Consider the following 14,711-nt stretch of genomic DNA (forward strand, 5'->3'; position numbering starts at 1 on the left):
TGCTCTTGAACTCCTGGACTCAAGTGATCCTTTCTCCTTGGCCTCCCAAAGTGCTGGGATTACAGGCGTAAGCCACGATGCCGAACCTCTATCTTTTAAAAAATGTTAAAAACTAGCTGGGTGAAGCGGCTCAAGCCTATGATCCCAGCACTTTGGGAGGCTGAGCCAGGTGAAACACTTGAGCTCAGGAGTTGGAGACCAGCCTGGGCAACATGGCAATACCCTGTCTCTACAAAAAAAGAAAAAATTAGTTGGGCATGGTGGTGTGCATGTGTGGTTTCAGCTACTCAAGTGGCTGAGGTGGGAGGATGGCTTGAGCCCAGGAGATGGAAGCTGCAGTAGGCCCAGATCATGCCACTGCACTCCAGCCTAGGTATCAGAGCCAGACCCTGTCTCTAAATGATGAGCCCAGGAGGTTGAGGCTGCAGTAAGCCGTGATTGTGCAAATGCAGTCCAGCCTGGGTGTCAGAGTGTAACCTTGTCTCAACAAAAGATAAAACCTTTTAATTCTATAAAATTTCAAATATATAAAAGTATAGCTAGAAAAGCATAATGAAATTCCATGTACCCATCATCCAGGTTCAACTGTGATCGCCCCTGCTTTGTTTTTCCTGAAGTATATAAAGCAAATCTCAGCATTTTACTTGTAAATATTTCAGTATACAAACAGTTATATCTAATGGACAACTCTTTTTTTTTTTTTTCTTTAATTTTAGACAGAGTCTCGCTTTGTCACCCAGGCTGCGGCGCAATGGCACGATCTCGGATCACTGCAACCTCCGCCTCCCCGGTTCAAGCGATTCTACTGCCTCAGCTTCCTGAGTAGCTGAGATTACAGGTGCCCGCTACCACGTCCAGCTAAGTTTTGTATTTTTAGTAGAGATGGGGTTTCTCCATGTTGGCCAGGCTGGTCTCAAACTCCTGACCTCAGGTGATCTGCCCGCTTTGGCCTCCCAAATTGCTGGGATTACAGGCATGAGCCACTGTGCCTGGGTCTTTTTTTTTTTTTTCCCAAAGAGTTGGGGTCTCCTTCTGTTGCTAGGGGGGAGTGCAGTGGCATGATCATAGCTCACTGCAGCCTTGAACTCCTGGGCTAAAGCTTGCCTCAGCCTCCTGAGTGGCTGGGACTACAGGTGCACACTGCCATGGCCGAAAAATTTTTTGTATTTTTTATAGAGACAGGGTTTCACCATGTTACCCAGGCTGGTCTCGAACTCCTGCGTTCCAGGTCTGCCTTAGCTTCCCAAAGTGCTGGGATTACAGGCATGAGCCGCCGCGCCTAGCCTTAAAAAATATCTTTTGATCATTCAATACCCAAATAAGATCCATATATTATATCTGATATTATACCTCTTGAGTCTCTTGTAATGTATAACAGACCAAGCTCCTATTTCAAAATGCCATCTATTAAAGTCACAGGGCCAATTTGTCAAGTAAAATATCCCACTGGTATCAGGTAATTTGTTTTTGTTCCTTCTTGTATTTCCCATAAACTAGTAGCTAGGGTTAGAGGCTTGAATAGATTCAGGTTCAAATTTCAGTAAGAGTATACCATAAGTGATGCTGTGTACTTCCTTCTATACCACATTAAGAGGTAAATAATGTTTGGCTGGCCCACTTTTAGTGATGTTATAACTGATCAGTGGATTCAGGGCTGTCTGTCTAATTCATCCATTTAAAATACCCCTCAAAACTTTTTTTTTTTTTAAGTGAGCAGTTTCTCAACCAAAACTTTTTAATCTAATATTTTTAGGATCTGCTGATGATTTTCTGGCAATTTTCTAATTCTATCATTGCTTCTGCATTTGTTAACTGGATTATTCTACAGAGAACATTCCCTTATCAACTATTTGGTTACATTAATATATAGTCATATGGGAAAGGCAGGATAAATGCTTATTTTTCTTTACCAAATTTTAGATCTAGTTTATCTTTTGAAGTTAAAAAACGTTTTTTTGAATACGCAGAAGTTAGCAAATAATATTTATATACTGATTCTTTTTCTTCTTTTTTTTTTTGAGACAGAGTTACGCTCTTGTTGCCCAGGCTGGAGTGCAATGGCACGATCTTGGCTCACTACAACCTCCACCCACCTGGGTTCAAGTGATTCTCCTGCCTCAGCCTCCTGAGTAGCTGGGATGCATGCTACCACCATACCCAGCTGATTTTGTATTTTTGCATGCACCACCACACCCGGCTGATTTTGTATTTTTAGCAGAGATGGGATTTCACCATGTTGGTCAGGCTGGTCTGAAACTGGGTGATCCCCGTGCCTCAGCCTCCCAAAAAGTGCTGGGATTACAGGGGAGAGCCACCGCGCCTGGCCCAAATTCTTTTATTAATCTGGCTGACAGGATTTCAAATTCAAGCCTTATAAGTCAATCTTAGATAACAAAAATGTAACGTTTCAAAATGATAATGAACAAAACCATCTTACCTGGACAATATTGTCTACACTGCTAAATTCTACACACTTCTGTCCTCTCTGGTGATCACAGTAATATTTGTTTTGTTTCCACTGAGGGGGTGAGTGGGCACAAGATTGTGGATTGTTTGGTACACTGAGCTGCATCATCACCATCCCCCCACCAGGTGGCGGTGGTGGCCCAGCTGAAAATCAGAATTAAGATGCTACAGTCAGAATATTTTAGCAACTAGTTGGTGTTTCTGAACACTAGGGTAACAGTAGTAATTTTACATTTCTGAATAAAACTTTACTATTAACTAAGAAAACCAAGTTGAAGCCCTAGTGCATCATACTACAAGTATTGTGTGTTTAAACAGGCAATAAGATGGACTCTGTAGGCCTAAATATCTCATTTATCATAAAGGTAAGTTGGCGTAAACAGGAACAGCTGGAAGAGTAATGAGAGAAGGCATAGGAAATAACCCTAGAGAACATCAATACTTCTGAGAAAAGAAGATCAGGACAGTACTGTGATAGCAGCAGTAGAAGGAAAGGAAGAAGTGGACTGCACATGTTAACTATGATTCAGAACAGCACCCTCAATATTGTGGGTGTATTTCAGCACATCAAAAATTGAGAATCTTTTTGTAGAAATGCCTAAGGAAATTAATCGAACTATTTCTCATATGAACCAATCATTATCTTATTTTCACTGATTTCTTCATACCTGTACACTGGTGGCCTTGAAGCTGCTGGGAACTGCATGGTGAAGTGGTTCGAGGAAACTGTACTTGTTCTGATCCTGGATGTTGCAGGTAACCTACTGAAGAGCTATGGAAAAAACAAATATAAAAACACAGCATAATGAGAGGAGGATGACTATAGAGATTCCTGAATGGGCCGGGCGCAGGGCTCACGCCTGTAATCCCAACACTTTGGGAGGCCGAGGCGGGCGGATCACGAGGTCAGGAGATCAAGAACATCCTGGCTAACACGGTGAAACCCCATCTCTACTAAAAATACAAAAAATTAGCCAGGCGTGGTGGCAGGCGCCTGTAGTCCCAGCTATTCAGGAGGCTGAGGCAGGAGAATGGTGTAAACCCGGGAGGCAGAGCTTGCAGTGAGCCGAGATTGCGCCACTGCACTCCAGCCTGGGTGACAGAGCGAGACTAATTACTAAGAATAGAGGAAACAACAGAACATGTTCTGACATAGTTAACAAAATATTGACAAAAATTAAAGGCTATTAGTGTGAAACCATTAAGTTACTGCTGTATTTTTGAACAGTTAGTCTTTTTTTTGTTTGAGATGGAGTTCTGCTCTGTCACCCAGGCTGGAGTGCAGTGGTACGATCTCAGTTCACTGCAACCTCCGCCTCCAGGCTTCAAGCGATTCTCCTGCCTCAGCCTGCCAAATAGCTGAGATTACAGGTGCCTGCCACCACACCCGGCTACTTTTTGTATTTTTAGTAGAGATGGGGTTTTGCCATGTCGGCCAGGCTGGTCTTGAACTTGTGACCTCAAGTGATCCTCCTGTCTCAGTCTCTCCAAATGCTGGAATTACAGGTGTGAGCCACTGTGCCTGGCCTGAGCAGTCTTTCAGACTCAAATTAATACGGGTTTGTCATAACATTATCTCTGAAGTTTTCTCTAGAAAATTTTTTTATAATAGTTAAAAACCACAGAATGATACTATTCTTTCTGAGAATTCATGAGTTACTAAGAACCATAATTTATATCTAAAACCCTATTGTCTTTCTCATTTTAAAAAGCTGTCTTACAAAAACAGTATTTCTTAATTTAGTTGAAATAACTTTTTGCACCTGTGTCTCGTATAATTGCATGAAACTTTATATACAACTACTGAATTACAGAGAATACAGGAAGACATGTTAAATGACAGCATGATGATGCAATCGGTAAAATCCAGATTATGGGAAACTCTAAGACAAATGTGTAAAAACATAAGCAATATTTGTGGGGCAGAAGGAAATACAAATATTAACCAGATATTTGACGTAATTAATGAATTAACCTCAATATTTTAAGATATAAGATGATATTAGTTATATGGGATTTAAAAAATCCTTCAGGGATACATATACTGAAATACTCATGAAAATGAAATACTATGATACCTGGGATTTATTTCAAACTAATATTGGAGGGAGATGAGGCAGAGATTTATATGAAAACAGATTAGTAATTACATAATTGGTGATGGGCACATATGGGTTCAGTATACTTCTGTTTATATTTATATATGTTACAGATTTCCATAATAAAAAGTTAAACAATTCTGTCTTTCAGGCTGACAGTTAATAAGAATTAGTAAAGCTTTATGCATTTTTAGGGGCAGTAACTCAGAGCGGTTCAATAAAAGGGAAAAAGAGATATAAAGGGAGGATTTAATAGGAAGTGATTTTGGATCATAAGTGAAAACAGTACTTTCTGAAATTTATGTTAATTATGATTGGAATGTGTAATATAAGTATTAGCTACCTGTGGAAATAATACAGCTTAAGTCTGTAAATGTGCCGAAATTGAGGAAAACAGAAAGGTCCCCATAGATGGGAGGTTTTTTAGGCTCTGTTCTAACCCATGTGAACAGCTCTCGTGAGCCATGCCCCTCACTCTCATCTTGTTCGCTAAGGTCTGAGACATGTGGGTGAAAGCAAGCCATCCTGCAAAGGGAAGGGAATATTCAGGTTGGTCCCTGAGGTAAGCAATATAGCCCATACTCTACTAAACTACAAACTGCGATTCCATTTTACCACTCTAGTGGGTTTTAGTACAGTTAGAATAAAACAGGTTTCTAGCACTAGATTACCTGTTAGGTAAATGAGTAAGAATCAAGTTTTAGAATTATGTAAATGAGTTCCAGGCCTCTACTAATCTTCTGAGAGACATACAGATAATTCAAGGGACGTAGACTAGGCAATGAGACAACCTCTTAAATCACTTAAACACTTCAGAAAAAAGAAAGCACAGAAGTAAGTATTTACACTCTCTCTTTAAAAATACAAATATGGGCCGGGCACGGTGGCTCAAGCTTGTAATCCCAGCACTTTGGGAGGCTGAGGCGGGCGAATCACAAGGTCAGGAGATCGAGACCACGGTGACACCCCGTCTCTACTAAAAATACAAAAAATTAGCCGGGCGTCGTGGTGGGCGCCTGTAGTCCCAGCTACTCGGAGAGGCTGAGGCAGGAGAATGGCGTGAACCCGGGAGGCGGAGCTTGCAGTGAGCCGAGATTGCGCCACTGCACTCCAGCCTGGGCGACAGAGCGAGACTCCGTCTCAAAAAAAAAAAAAAAAAAGTTATACCACAGATGAATCAGTTCTGCAGTAATTTCACAAGTTTCTCCTCCTTTGGAAGACAGGAAGGAAAGAAGGACTTTTAAAATAAAGCACCAGGCCCAGTCATTCAAAGTTGATATCCTACCCTTTAACAGAAAAATGAAACGTCAATCTCAAATAATCTCATTTATCCCCAAATTTCCTGAAAAGTCCTAACATAAAACTATGAATATGTAAACTAAAAAAAATCAAAATATCCACTTTCAAATGTATTAAGGCCACTGCAATAAAAATTATTACCAATATTTTTTTCCTAACTGTTTAGGAGCTGCCTCTTCTCTATGTAAGGTAGAGCTGGGCAAACTGCTGTGAAATGCTTCTAGAAGATCACTGGAGATTAATGAATGACATTATAGGATATCCCACAGGTTTCTTCTGAGTTTTTTTTTTTTTTTTTTTCGAGATGGAGTCTCCCTCTGTCACCCAGGCTGGAGTGCAGTGGCGCGATCTTGGCTCACTGCAACCTCCGCCTCCCGGGTTCACACCATTCTCCTGCCTCAGCCTCTCGAGTAGCTGGGACTACAGGTGCCCGCCACCAGGCCTGGCTGATTTTTTTGTATTTTTAGTAGAGACGGGGTTTCACTGTGTTAGCCAGGATGGTCTCGATCTCCTGACCTCGTGATCCGCCTGCCTCGGCCTCCCAAAGTGCTGGGATTGCAGGCGTGAGCCACTGTGCCCAGTCCTTCTTCTGAGTTTTTTACAGTGCTCATCTTATTCCTTTAACATTGTAGGGTAATTCAGAGAGATTCCCCTTCTCTCCAGTTAATTATTTCTTCATTCTTACCATGTTTTGGAATTGAAGCCATGATAAAAAAAAATGACATATATAATGTATTTTTAAAGTTAGAAACTTACTTTATCAAAGTGTGATTTTATTTTATTTATTTATTTATTTTAAACAGACAAGGTCTCACTCTATTCCTCAGGCTGGAATGCAGTGGTGTTATCATAGGTTACTGAAGCATTGAACACTTGGGCTCAAGTGATCCTCCTGCCTCCGCCTCCCAAGTAGCTAACTACAAGCACCCACCATTGCTTAATATCAAGCAATATCAATGCTTGATATTAAGATATATTCACTAGATCTTGCAAATTCAAGTGACAGTACATTGCTATTTTAATGCCTTTGACATTTAATACCTGACCTAGGGCAAAGCACCGTGTATTTGGGTGTCGGAAGGGAGCACACGGCTGTGTTCCAACTCTACTTGTTATTTGTATGTGAGTCTGAACATGTTATTTGAACTTCAGCTCTTTCATCAATAAACATGCAATTAGCACTTAAACATGCAATTAGCACTTGCCTTACCAAACTATGATGAAAGATTTGGCCAAATAGTTCAAAGTGTAAACAGCCAAACATAAAAATGTACAACTTCATTAATAATCACAGAGCCAAATTAGTATGTTGTCATTTATGAAATGTGAAAACAATAAAGCGGAGTCAGTACATATTGGGACTGTGAATCAAAGATTTTGGCAAAATGTACCATGGACCTTAATAACAGTCACATCCTTTAACCTACTAATTCCCTTCTAAGGACTCATGCCAAGGGAGTAATTAAAATTGCTTACAAGATGGCTCCATAAAGTAAAAAGATACGACCTAAATGTTCTGCAGTAGGGTAAATATATTATTATATATTCATAAAATGTAAGAGTATGATCATTAAATTATATTACTGAAATTTTTAATGGGATGAAAAAATTTTTACTATGACCAATAAGTGAAATATATACAGTAAGATTTCAACTACATTAAAACTCTGTAAGAGGCTGGGTATGGTGGCTCATGCCTGTAATCCTAGAACTTGGGGAGGCTGGGGCGGTCAGATCACTTGAGGTCAGGAGTTTGAGACTAGCCTGAAACCCTATCTCTGCTAAAAATACAAAAATTAGCTGGGTGTGGCGGTGCATGACTGTGGTCCCAGCTACTTGGGAGGCTGAGGCAGAAGAATCACTTGATCCTGGGAAGCAGAGCTGCAGTGAGCCAAGATGGCACCACTGCAGTCCAACCTGGGCAAAAGAGCGAGACTCTGTCTCAAAAAAAAAAAAGCATGCATGTATTTTTTATAAATAATACTTTATAAATAATTATAAATAATACTTTAAAAATGCTTTTTGAAAACTGAAAATTTTAGCTTTTAAATGTTATAGTAGAAAGTTAATTTCAGTGAAACAATCTGAATCTGCTTCAGAAAACTTCAGCAGATGTCAAGAGTATGGCCATTTGAAGATGTTTATGCTGATATTCTGCAATATAAACCTTCAATTCAGCTGGGTGTGGCGGCTCACGCCTGTAATCCCAGCACTTTGGGAGGCTGAGGCAGGCGGATCACTTGAGGTCAAGAGTTCGAGACCAGCCTGGTCAGCATGGTGAGACTCGTTTCTACTGAAAATACAAAGATTAGCTGGGCATGGTGGCGGGTGCCTGTAATCCCAGTTATTCAGGAGGCTGAGGCAGGAGAACTGCTTGAGCCTAGGAGGCGGAGGTTGCAGTGGGCTGAGATCACACCACTACACTCCAGCCTGGGCAACAGAGCAAGACTCTGTCTCTAAATAAATAAATAAATGAATAAATAACCAATTCATTTGTGGGTCAGATGCTCAACTAGGCTTGTAGTCTCTGGAAGAAAACACCAGCTTTCTGCCTCATAAGCTTTCTCAAAGTCATAGTGATTTCCATTTTATATACATTTTTTGTGGTGAGGGTATATATACCGAGTACAATGTAAACTTTCAATTAATCAGAATTTGACTATATGCTCAATTAATGAAAATAAATGTCAAAATCTTTAATGTGTAATTTTTTTGGGTTTAACTTTAAATGCTAATAGCTGATTTATCTGGGCTTTCTGGTTAAATGCTTATATTTATAGAAGTATTAATTTATAGCTCATCTATTCCCCATTGTGAGCCATTTAAAAAAAACTGAATTCGACTAAAAAATGAAGTATTAAAAAAAGGGAGTGGGGACACCTGCCCTAAGATTGTTGCTTTCACAGAGCACTAAATGTAGCTTTGTGTTTCTTGGCAGCTAAGATAAAATGGTGAGCCCAGGGATTATATAACTGCCCGGATGATAAGGAAATCAAGCAGTTAAGCCACTGGCAGGTGCTGGATTGCAGAATATCATAATTGCATTCTACAATAAATTTACAGCATGCAGTTAATTATAGAGAAATCCAGTCTTCCAGTACCACATATAAAACATACTTCATGTTTTACTAGGAAACTTAGAAGCTGGGCTGGAAATCTTGCCCAAAGAGGATTATTTCCCATTTAATAAATAGGTAAGATGCAGAAGTACCTGCAAGAAGGGCTAATATATTCCTTAAAAAGGAGCTCTGAACTTTTTAAGTACTTAATCAAGTATTTGTATGAAACCTAAAAAAGAGTCTACATTATATATTTAATGGAAGAGATGCCTTTGGCTTGAGAAATTGGAGGGTAGGTATCATAAACACAATTCACCACAAAGATGTCTCTGATGCTTCTGGAGAATGACTGATCTTGAGATGGGGCATATTCTGACCAGCCCATCAGGATGAACCAGGCATCATCAAGCAGCGTATTAGCAGATCTGTTAGAGACAGCACTTTAGTGGGTCAATGAAGTGATAGAAAACACCTGCTAAACAATTTCAGTTTTAGTATAGTTGATTCTATGCTGCTCTCTTTTGCCACTTCTTAAGTCTGTTCCTAGACTGAGATCTCCTTACTCTTTACATGTTTTTTTCTTTTTTTTTTTTTTGAGTCAGGAGTCCTGCTCTGTCACCTAGGCTGGAGTGTGATCTTGGCTCGCTGCAACCTCCGCCTTCCAAGTTCAAGTGATTCTCTTGCCTCAGCCTCCCAAGTAGCTGGGATTACAGGCACACACCACCATGCCTGATTTTTTTTTTTTTTTTTTGAGACGGAGTCTTGCTCTGTCGCCCAGGCTGGAGTGCAGTGTCATGACCTCGGCTCACTGCAAGCTCCGCCCTCCTGGGTTCACGCCATTTTCCTGCCTCAGCCTCCTGAGTAGCTGGGACTACAGGTGCCTGCCACCATGCCTGGCTAATTTTTTCGTATTTTTAGTAGAGACGGGGTTTCATCGTGTTAGCCAGGATGGTCTCGATCTCCTGACCTTGTGATCTGCCAGCCTTGGCCTCCCAGAGTGCTGGGATTACAGGTGTGAGCCACCACGCCCAGCTATTATTTTGTATTTTTTAGTACAGATGGGGTTTTGCCATGTTGGCCAGGCTGGTCTCAAAACTCCTGACCTCAGGTCATCTGCTCACCTTGGCCTCCCAAAGTGCTGGGATTACCAGCATGAGACACTGTGCCCAGCCTTTTTTTTTTTTTTTTTCCTGAGAAGTCTTGCTCTGTTGTCCAGGGTGGAGTGCAGTGGTGCAATCATAGCTCACTGCAATCTCAAACTCCTGGCTCAAGCCACTGTATGTACATACTACATTTTCTTTATCCACCTGTTGACAGACACTTGAGTTGCTTCCACCTCAGGGTTTCTTTCTGAGGGTGATGAAAATGTTTTAAAATTGGCTGGGCGCGGTGGCTCACGCCGGTAATCCCAGCACTTGGGGAGGCTGAGGCGGGTGGATCACAAGGTCAGGAGATCGAGACCATCCTGGCTAACACGGTGAAACCCTGTCTGTACTGAAAAACAAAAAATTAGCCGGGCGTGGTGGTGGGCACCTGTAGTCCCAGCTACTCGGGAAGCTGAGGCAGGAGAATGGCGTGAACCCAGGAGGCAGAGCTTGCAGTGAGCCGAGATCGCGCCACTGCACTCCAGCCTGGGCGAAAGAGCGAGACTCTGTCTCAAAAAAAAAAAAAAAAAAAAATGTTTTAAAATTGACCATGGTGATGGTTGTACACATTTGTAAATACACTAAAAACTACTGAAATGTACATATTAAGTGAATTGTATAGTATATAAATTATATCTCAATAGAGCTGTTTAAAAACAAGATAAATAAGAACATGGCAGAATGAATAAAAATGGTGCATACAGTAGTCACCCCTTATCTGTGGTTTTGCTTTCCTTGGTTTCAGTTACTCTCAGTCAACCATGGTCCCAAAGTATTAAAAATGCCAGAAATAAACTTTATAAGTCTTAAATTGCATGTCATTATGAGTAGCATGAAGAAATCTCATGGTGTTCTGCCCAAGATGTGAATCATCCCTTTGCCCAGCATATCCATGCTGCCTGTTAGTCATGAACACTGTTTGCTCCTGACATTTAGCTATCAACACTGTCACGACTTGATGATCTAGATCACCTGAAGGAAATGATCCTCCTCCTGACATCCTGTTGGAGAGTCAATAGTAGCCAAACACTATGTCACAACGCCTACATCATTCACCTCACCTCATCTCATCACATACGCATTTCATCATCTTACATCACCACAAGGATGAGTATATTTATATGTATGTATGTGTATATATTTACTTTATTATTATTTTATGGAGGTAGGGTCTTGCTCTGTGACCCAGGAGTGCAGTGTTAAGATTGTAGCTCACTGTAACCTTGAACTCCAGGGCGAAAGTGATCCTCCCACGTCAGTCTCCCTCCCTACAGGTGTGCACCACTACACCTGGCTAATTTTTGTGTTTTTTTTGTTTTTTTTTTTTTTTGAGACGGAGTCTCGCTCTGTCGCCCAGGCTGGAGTGCAGTGGCGCAATCTCGGCTCACTGCAAGCTCCGCCTCCCGGGTTCACGCCATTCTCCTGCCTCAGCCTCTCCGAGTAGCTGGGACTACAGGCGCCCACCACCACGCCCGGCTAATTTTTTGTATTTTTAGTAGAGACGGGGTGTCACCGTGGTCTCGATCTCCTGACCTCGTGATTCGCCCGCCCCGGCCTCCCAAGTGCTGGGATTACAAGCATGAGCCACTGCGCCCGGCGGTTTTTTTTTTTCCTTTTGGTAGCGATGAGCTCTTGTTATGTTGCCCAAGGCTGGTCTCAAACTACTGGCCTCAAGCGATTCTCCCACCTCCGCGTCCCAAAGTGTTGGGATCACAGGCATGAGCCACTGTGCCAGGCCGATGTACAATATTTTGAGAGACCACATTCCTATAACTTTTCTTACAGTATATTGTTATCATTGTTCTATCATTAGTTATTAATCTATCATTGTGCCTAATTTTAAATTAAAACTTTATCAGAGGCATGTATGTATAGGAAAAAACATAGTACATACAGGGTCCAATTCCATGGTTTCAGGCATTCACTGGGAGATCCTGGAACATATACCCTCTGGATAAGGGGGACTACTGTATATGAAAGGTATTTACAAAATCCTATTGTATGAAATTACCCACAAAAAGGTCGAGACTTAGGAAAATTAATAGCATGGGAAATTCCACATGAAAATATATTGCCATTATGTGTCTTTTCTCTTTATGTTTTTGTAAATATTTCATGTCTGCTATTTCAAATTATTTTTTAGATGGGAGAATAGGAACAAGTGTATTCCTCTCAAGCAATAATTGATTCATTTGAAAAGCAAGCCATACATCTACTGCAGCTTTTAGTGACTACTAGAAGCGATGTCTTTGAAAATTTATGAACAGTTGTCAAGGTGTGTTAAGTCATTTGGTTTTCTGCCTTTTTAAACCACCTGACATCTTATTGTCAATGGCAGTTAAGCAAGCTTCCTGAACTTAATAATATTACTTTATAGACATGTGCTCTATTCACTGAAAATGCTGTAAGTCATCAATAAAATCCATTTGTGAACTATAGCAGCCTGAGTATCAAACATTTATTCTTCTGAATTGAAGATACTGGAGCAATTAACACAGAACAAACACCTTTAAAACTCACTGGTCCCACTATCTGAGAAATGGTCTGTGACAACTAAGTAAATCTCACTATGACTTAAGCTAAACTTAATCAGCCTAGCAGAAAAATAAATGGAGAAGAAAATTTAAACTATTCAAAGGTTACTAGGTTACTCCATGGTTTTTTTTTGCATCTTTTTATTTGGATTCTTATGTTAATAATAGCACTGTTATAATTTGCTTAGCCACAATTTAAATTCTGGGGTGGATTATCTTTGTGATAAAATTTTAGAGGTAGAATTTAAAAGTATAGCAATTTTGCATTTTGTTAAATATCCCGACTGATTTATAGAAAAATGGGCTTGATATGCCTAGCAACCAGCAATGTTTAAACGTCTCTATGCACAGTATTGCTAACTATATGTTTTAGCCTAGTTTTCGTGTTAAAGTTGCCTTAATTCTCATTTTTTGGATTGCTGGTAAGACACAACATTTGCCCATGTGAAAACTTACTATCAGTTTTCTTCGAGTAACAATTTATCTTTATGGATTGTTTACTTGTAGTCTCACTGTTACCATCTTAGAACATAGAGAAGTGATAAAAATGTTCTATATAATGAGCTTTTATTAGGCATACTTGCCACATTTCCCCTATATCTTGCTTCTTTCCTTTGAATATTAGTCTTAATATAGCTGTAATGGATTTCTGTATTTACAAAACTTTAAAACGTTCTTCTACTCTGATAATGTACTTGATATCTTGACTAATTCACTGAGAAAAGCAAAGCAATCAGAAGAGAATTTCTCTCGCTGCCCTATCTATCCACCTACCCATATCTGTATCCTTATACTCTCCTTGTCCTCGTTTATTGCCCATGAAATCCTCTGCACTGCCATCTAAGGCTAACCTGCTTCCATTTTTGTGGTGGCTCTCACCCTCCCTGGGGACCTTACAACTCTCTCTCTCTCTCCTGTCCCTTGTAGAGGCAAATCTTCTGTATCTACTAAGCCTTTCTCTTCAGCATACAAACACATGCATCTTTCTTTCAATTAAAAAAGGATCCTCTGGTCGGGCGCGGTGGCTCAAGCTTGTAATCCCAGCACTTTGGGAGGCCGAGGTGGGCGGATCACGAGGTCAGGAGATCGAGCCCACAGTGAAACCCCGTCTCTACTAAAAATACAAAAAATAAGCCGGGCGTGGTGGCGGGCGCCTGTAGTCCCAGCTACTCGGAGAGGCTGAGGCAGGAGAATGGCGTGAACCCGGGAGGCGGAACTTGCAGTGAGCCGAGATTGCACCACTGCACTCCATCCTGGGCGAAAGAGCAAGACTCCGTCTCAAAAAAAAAAAAAAAAAGGATCCTCTGTCTTGACTTCATCCTCTCCATATACAAATCCAATTCAATGCTCATCCTTATGAAAGCAATTCTCTTCAAAGGCTGTCTCTATTTATTGTCTCCAATTCCTCTCCTCCCATTCTGTTAGCTTTTTTTCTCCTAAAGTCTTCTTCATATTTAGGCCTCTCTTCGAATGATTTTATTATTTTCCGGGGTTTGGAATTATCTATCATCTATCTATCTATCTATCTATCATCTATCTATCTATCTAGTGTAATATTGTTTGGATGTGTGTCTATCTGAGTGTAATATTGTTTGTATCTATCTATCTATCTATCTATCTATCTATCTATCTATCTATCTATCTATCTATCTATCTATCTATCTATCTATCTATCTATCTATCTATCTATCTATCTATCTATGAGTGTAATATTGTTTGGATGTGTGTCCCCACCTAAATCTCATTCACAATGTAATTCCCAATGCTGGAGATGGGGCCTGCTGGGAGGTGACTGGATCATGGAGGTGGTTTTTTTTTTTTTTTTTTTTTTGGGAGGGGGGCCCCTCTGTTCCCCCCGCCGGGGGGGGGCTGGGGCGCGTCCGCGGCCCACTGCTAGCTCCGCCCCCCAGGTTCACGCAATTCTCCTGCCTCAGCCTCTCCGAGTAGGTTGGGACTACGGCGGCCGGCCACCACCCCCGCTAATTTTTTTTTTTGTATTTTTAGTAGAGACTGGGTTTCACCGTGGTCTCGATCTCCTGACCTTGTGATCTGCCCGCCTCGGCCTCCCAAAGTGCTGGGGATTACAAGCGTGAGCCACCACGCCCAGCT

General features: G+C 41.0%; 1 protein-coding gene across 21 annotated transcripts in view; it reads right to left on the reverse strand.

Moving 5' to 3' along the window:
• R3HDM1 (R3H domain containing 1) overlaps positions 1-14,711 on the reverse strand; it is a 199,715-nt gene that overhangs the window by 12,218 nt on the left and 172,786 nt on the right. For all 21 annotated transcript variants that reach the window (XM_032145802.2, XM_058434352.1, XM_032145789.2 and 18 more), the window contains 2 exons: positions 3,135-3,238; positions 2,438-2,610 (listed from right to left, as the gene is read on the reverse strand). In XM_032145802.2, the coding sequence (XP_032001693.1) occupies positions 2,438-2,610; positions 3,135-3,238 (277 nt within the window). The remainder of the gene's footprint in view (positions 1-2,437; positions 2,611-3,134; positions 3,239-14,711) is intronic.

Source organism: Hylobates moloch, unplaced genomic scaffold (assembly GCF_009828535.3).
Source record: "Hylobates moloch isolate HMO894 unplaced genomic scaffold, HMol_V3 SCAFFOLD_24, whole genome shotgun sequence".
Taxonomy (NCBI): Eukaryota; Metazoa; Chordata; class Mammalia; order Primates; family Hylobatidae; genus Hylobates; species Hylobates moloch.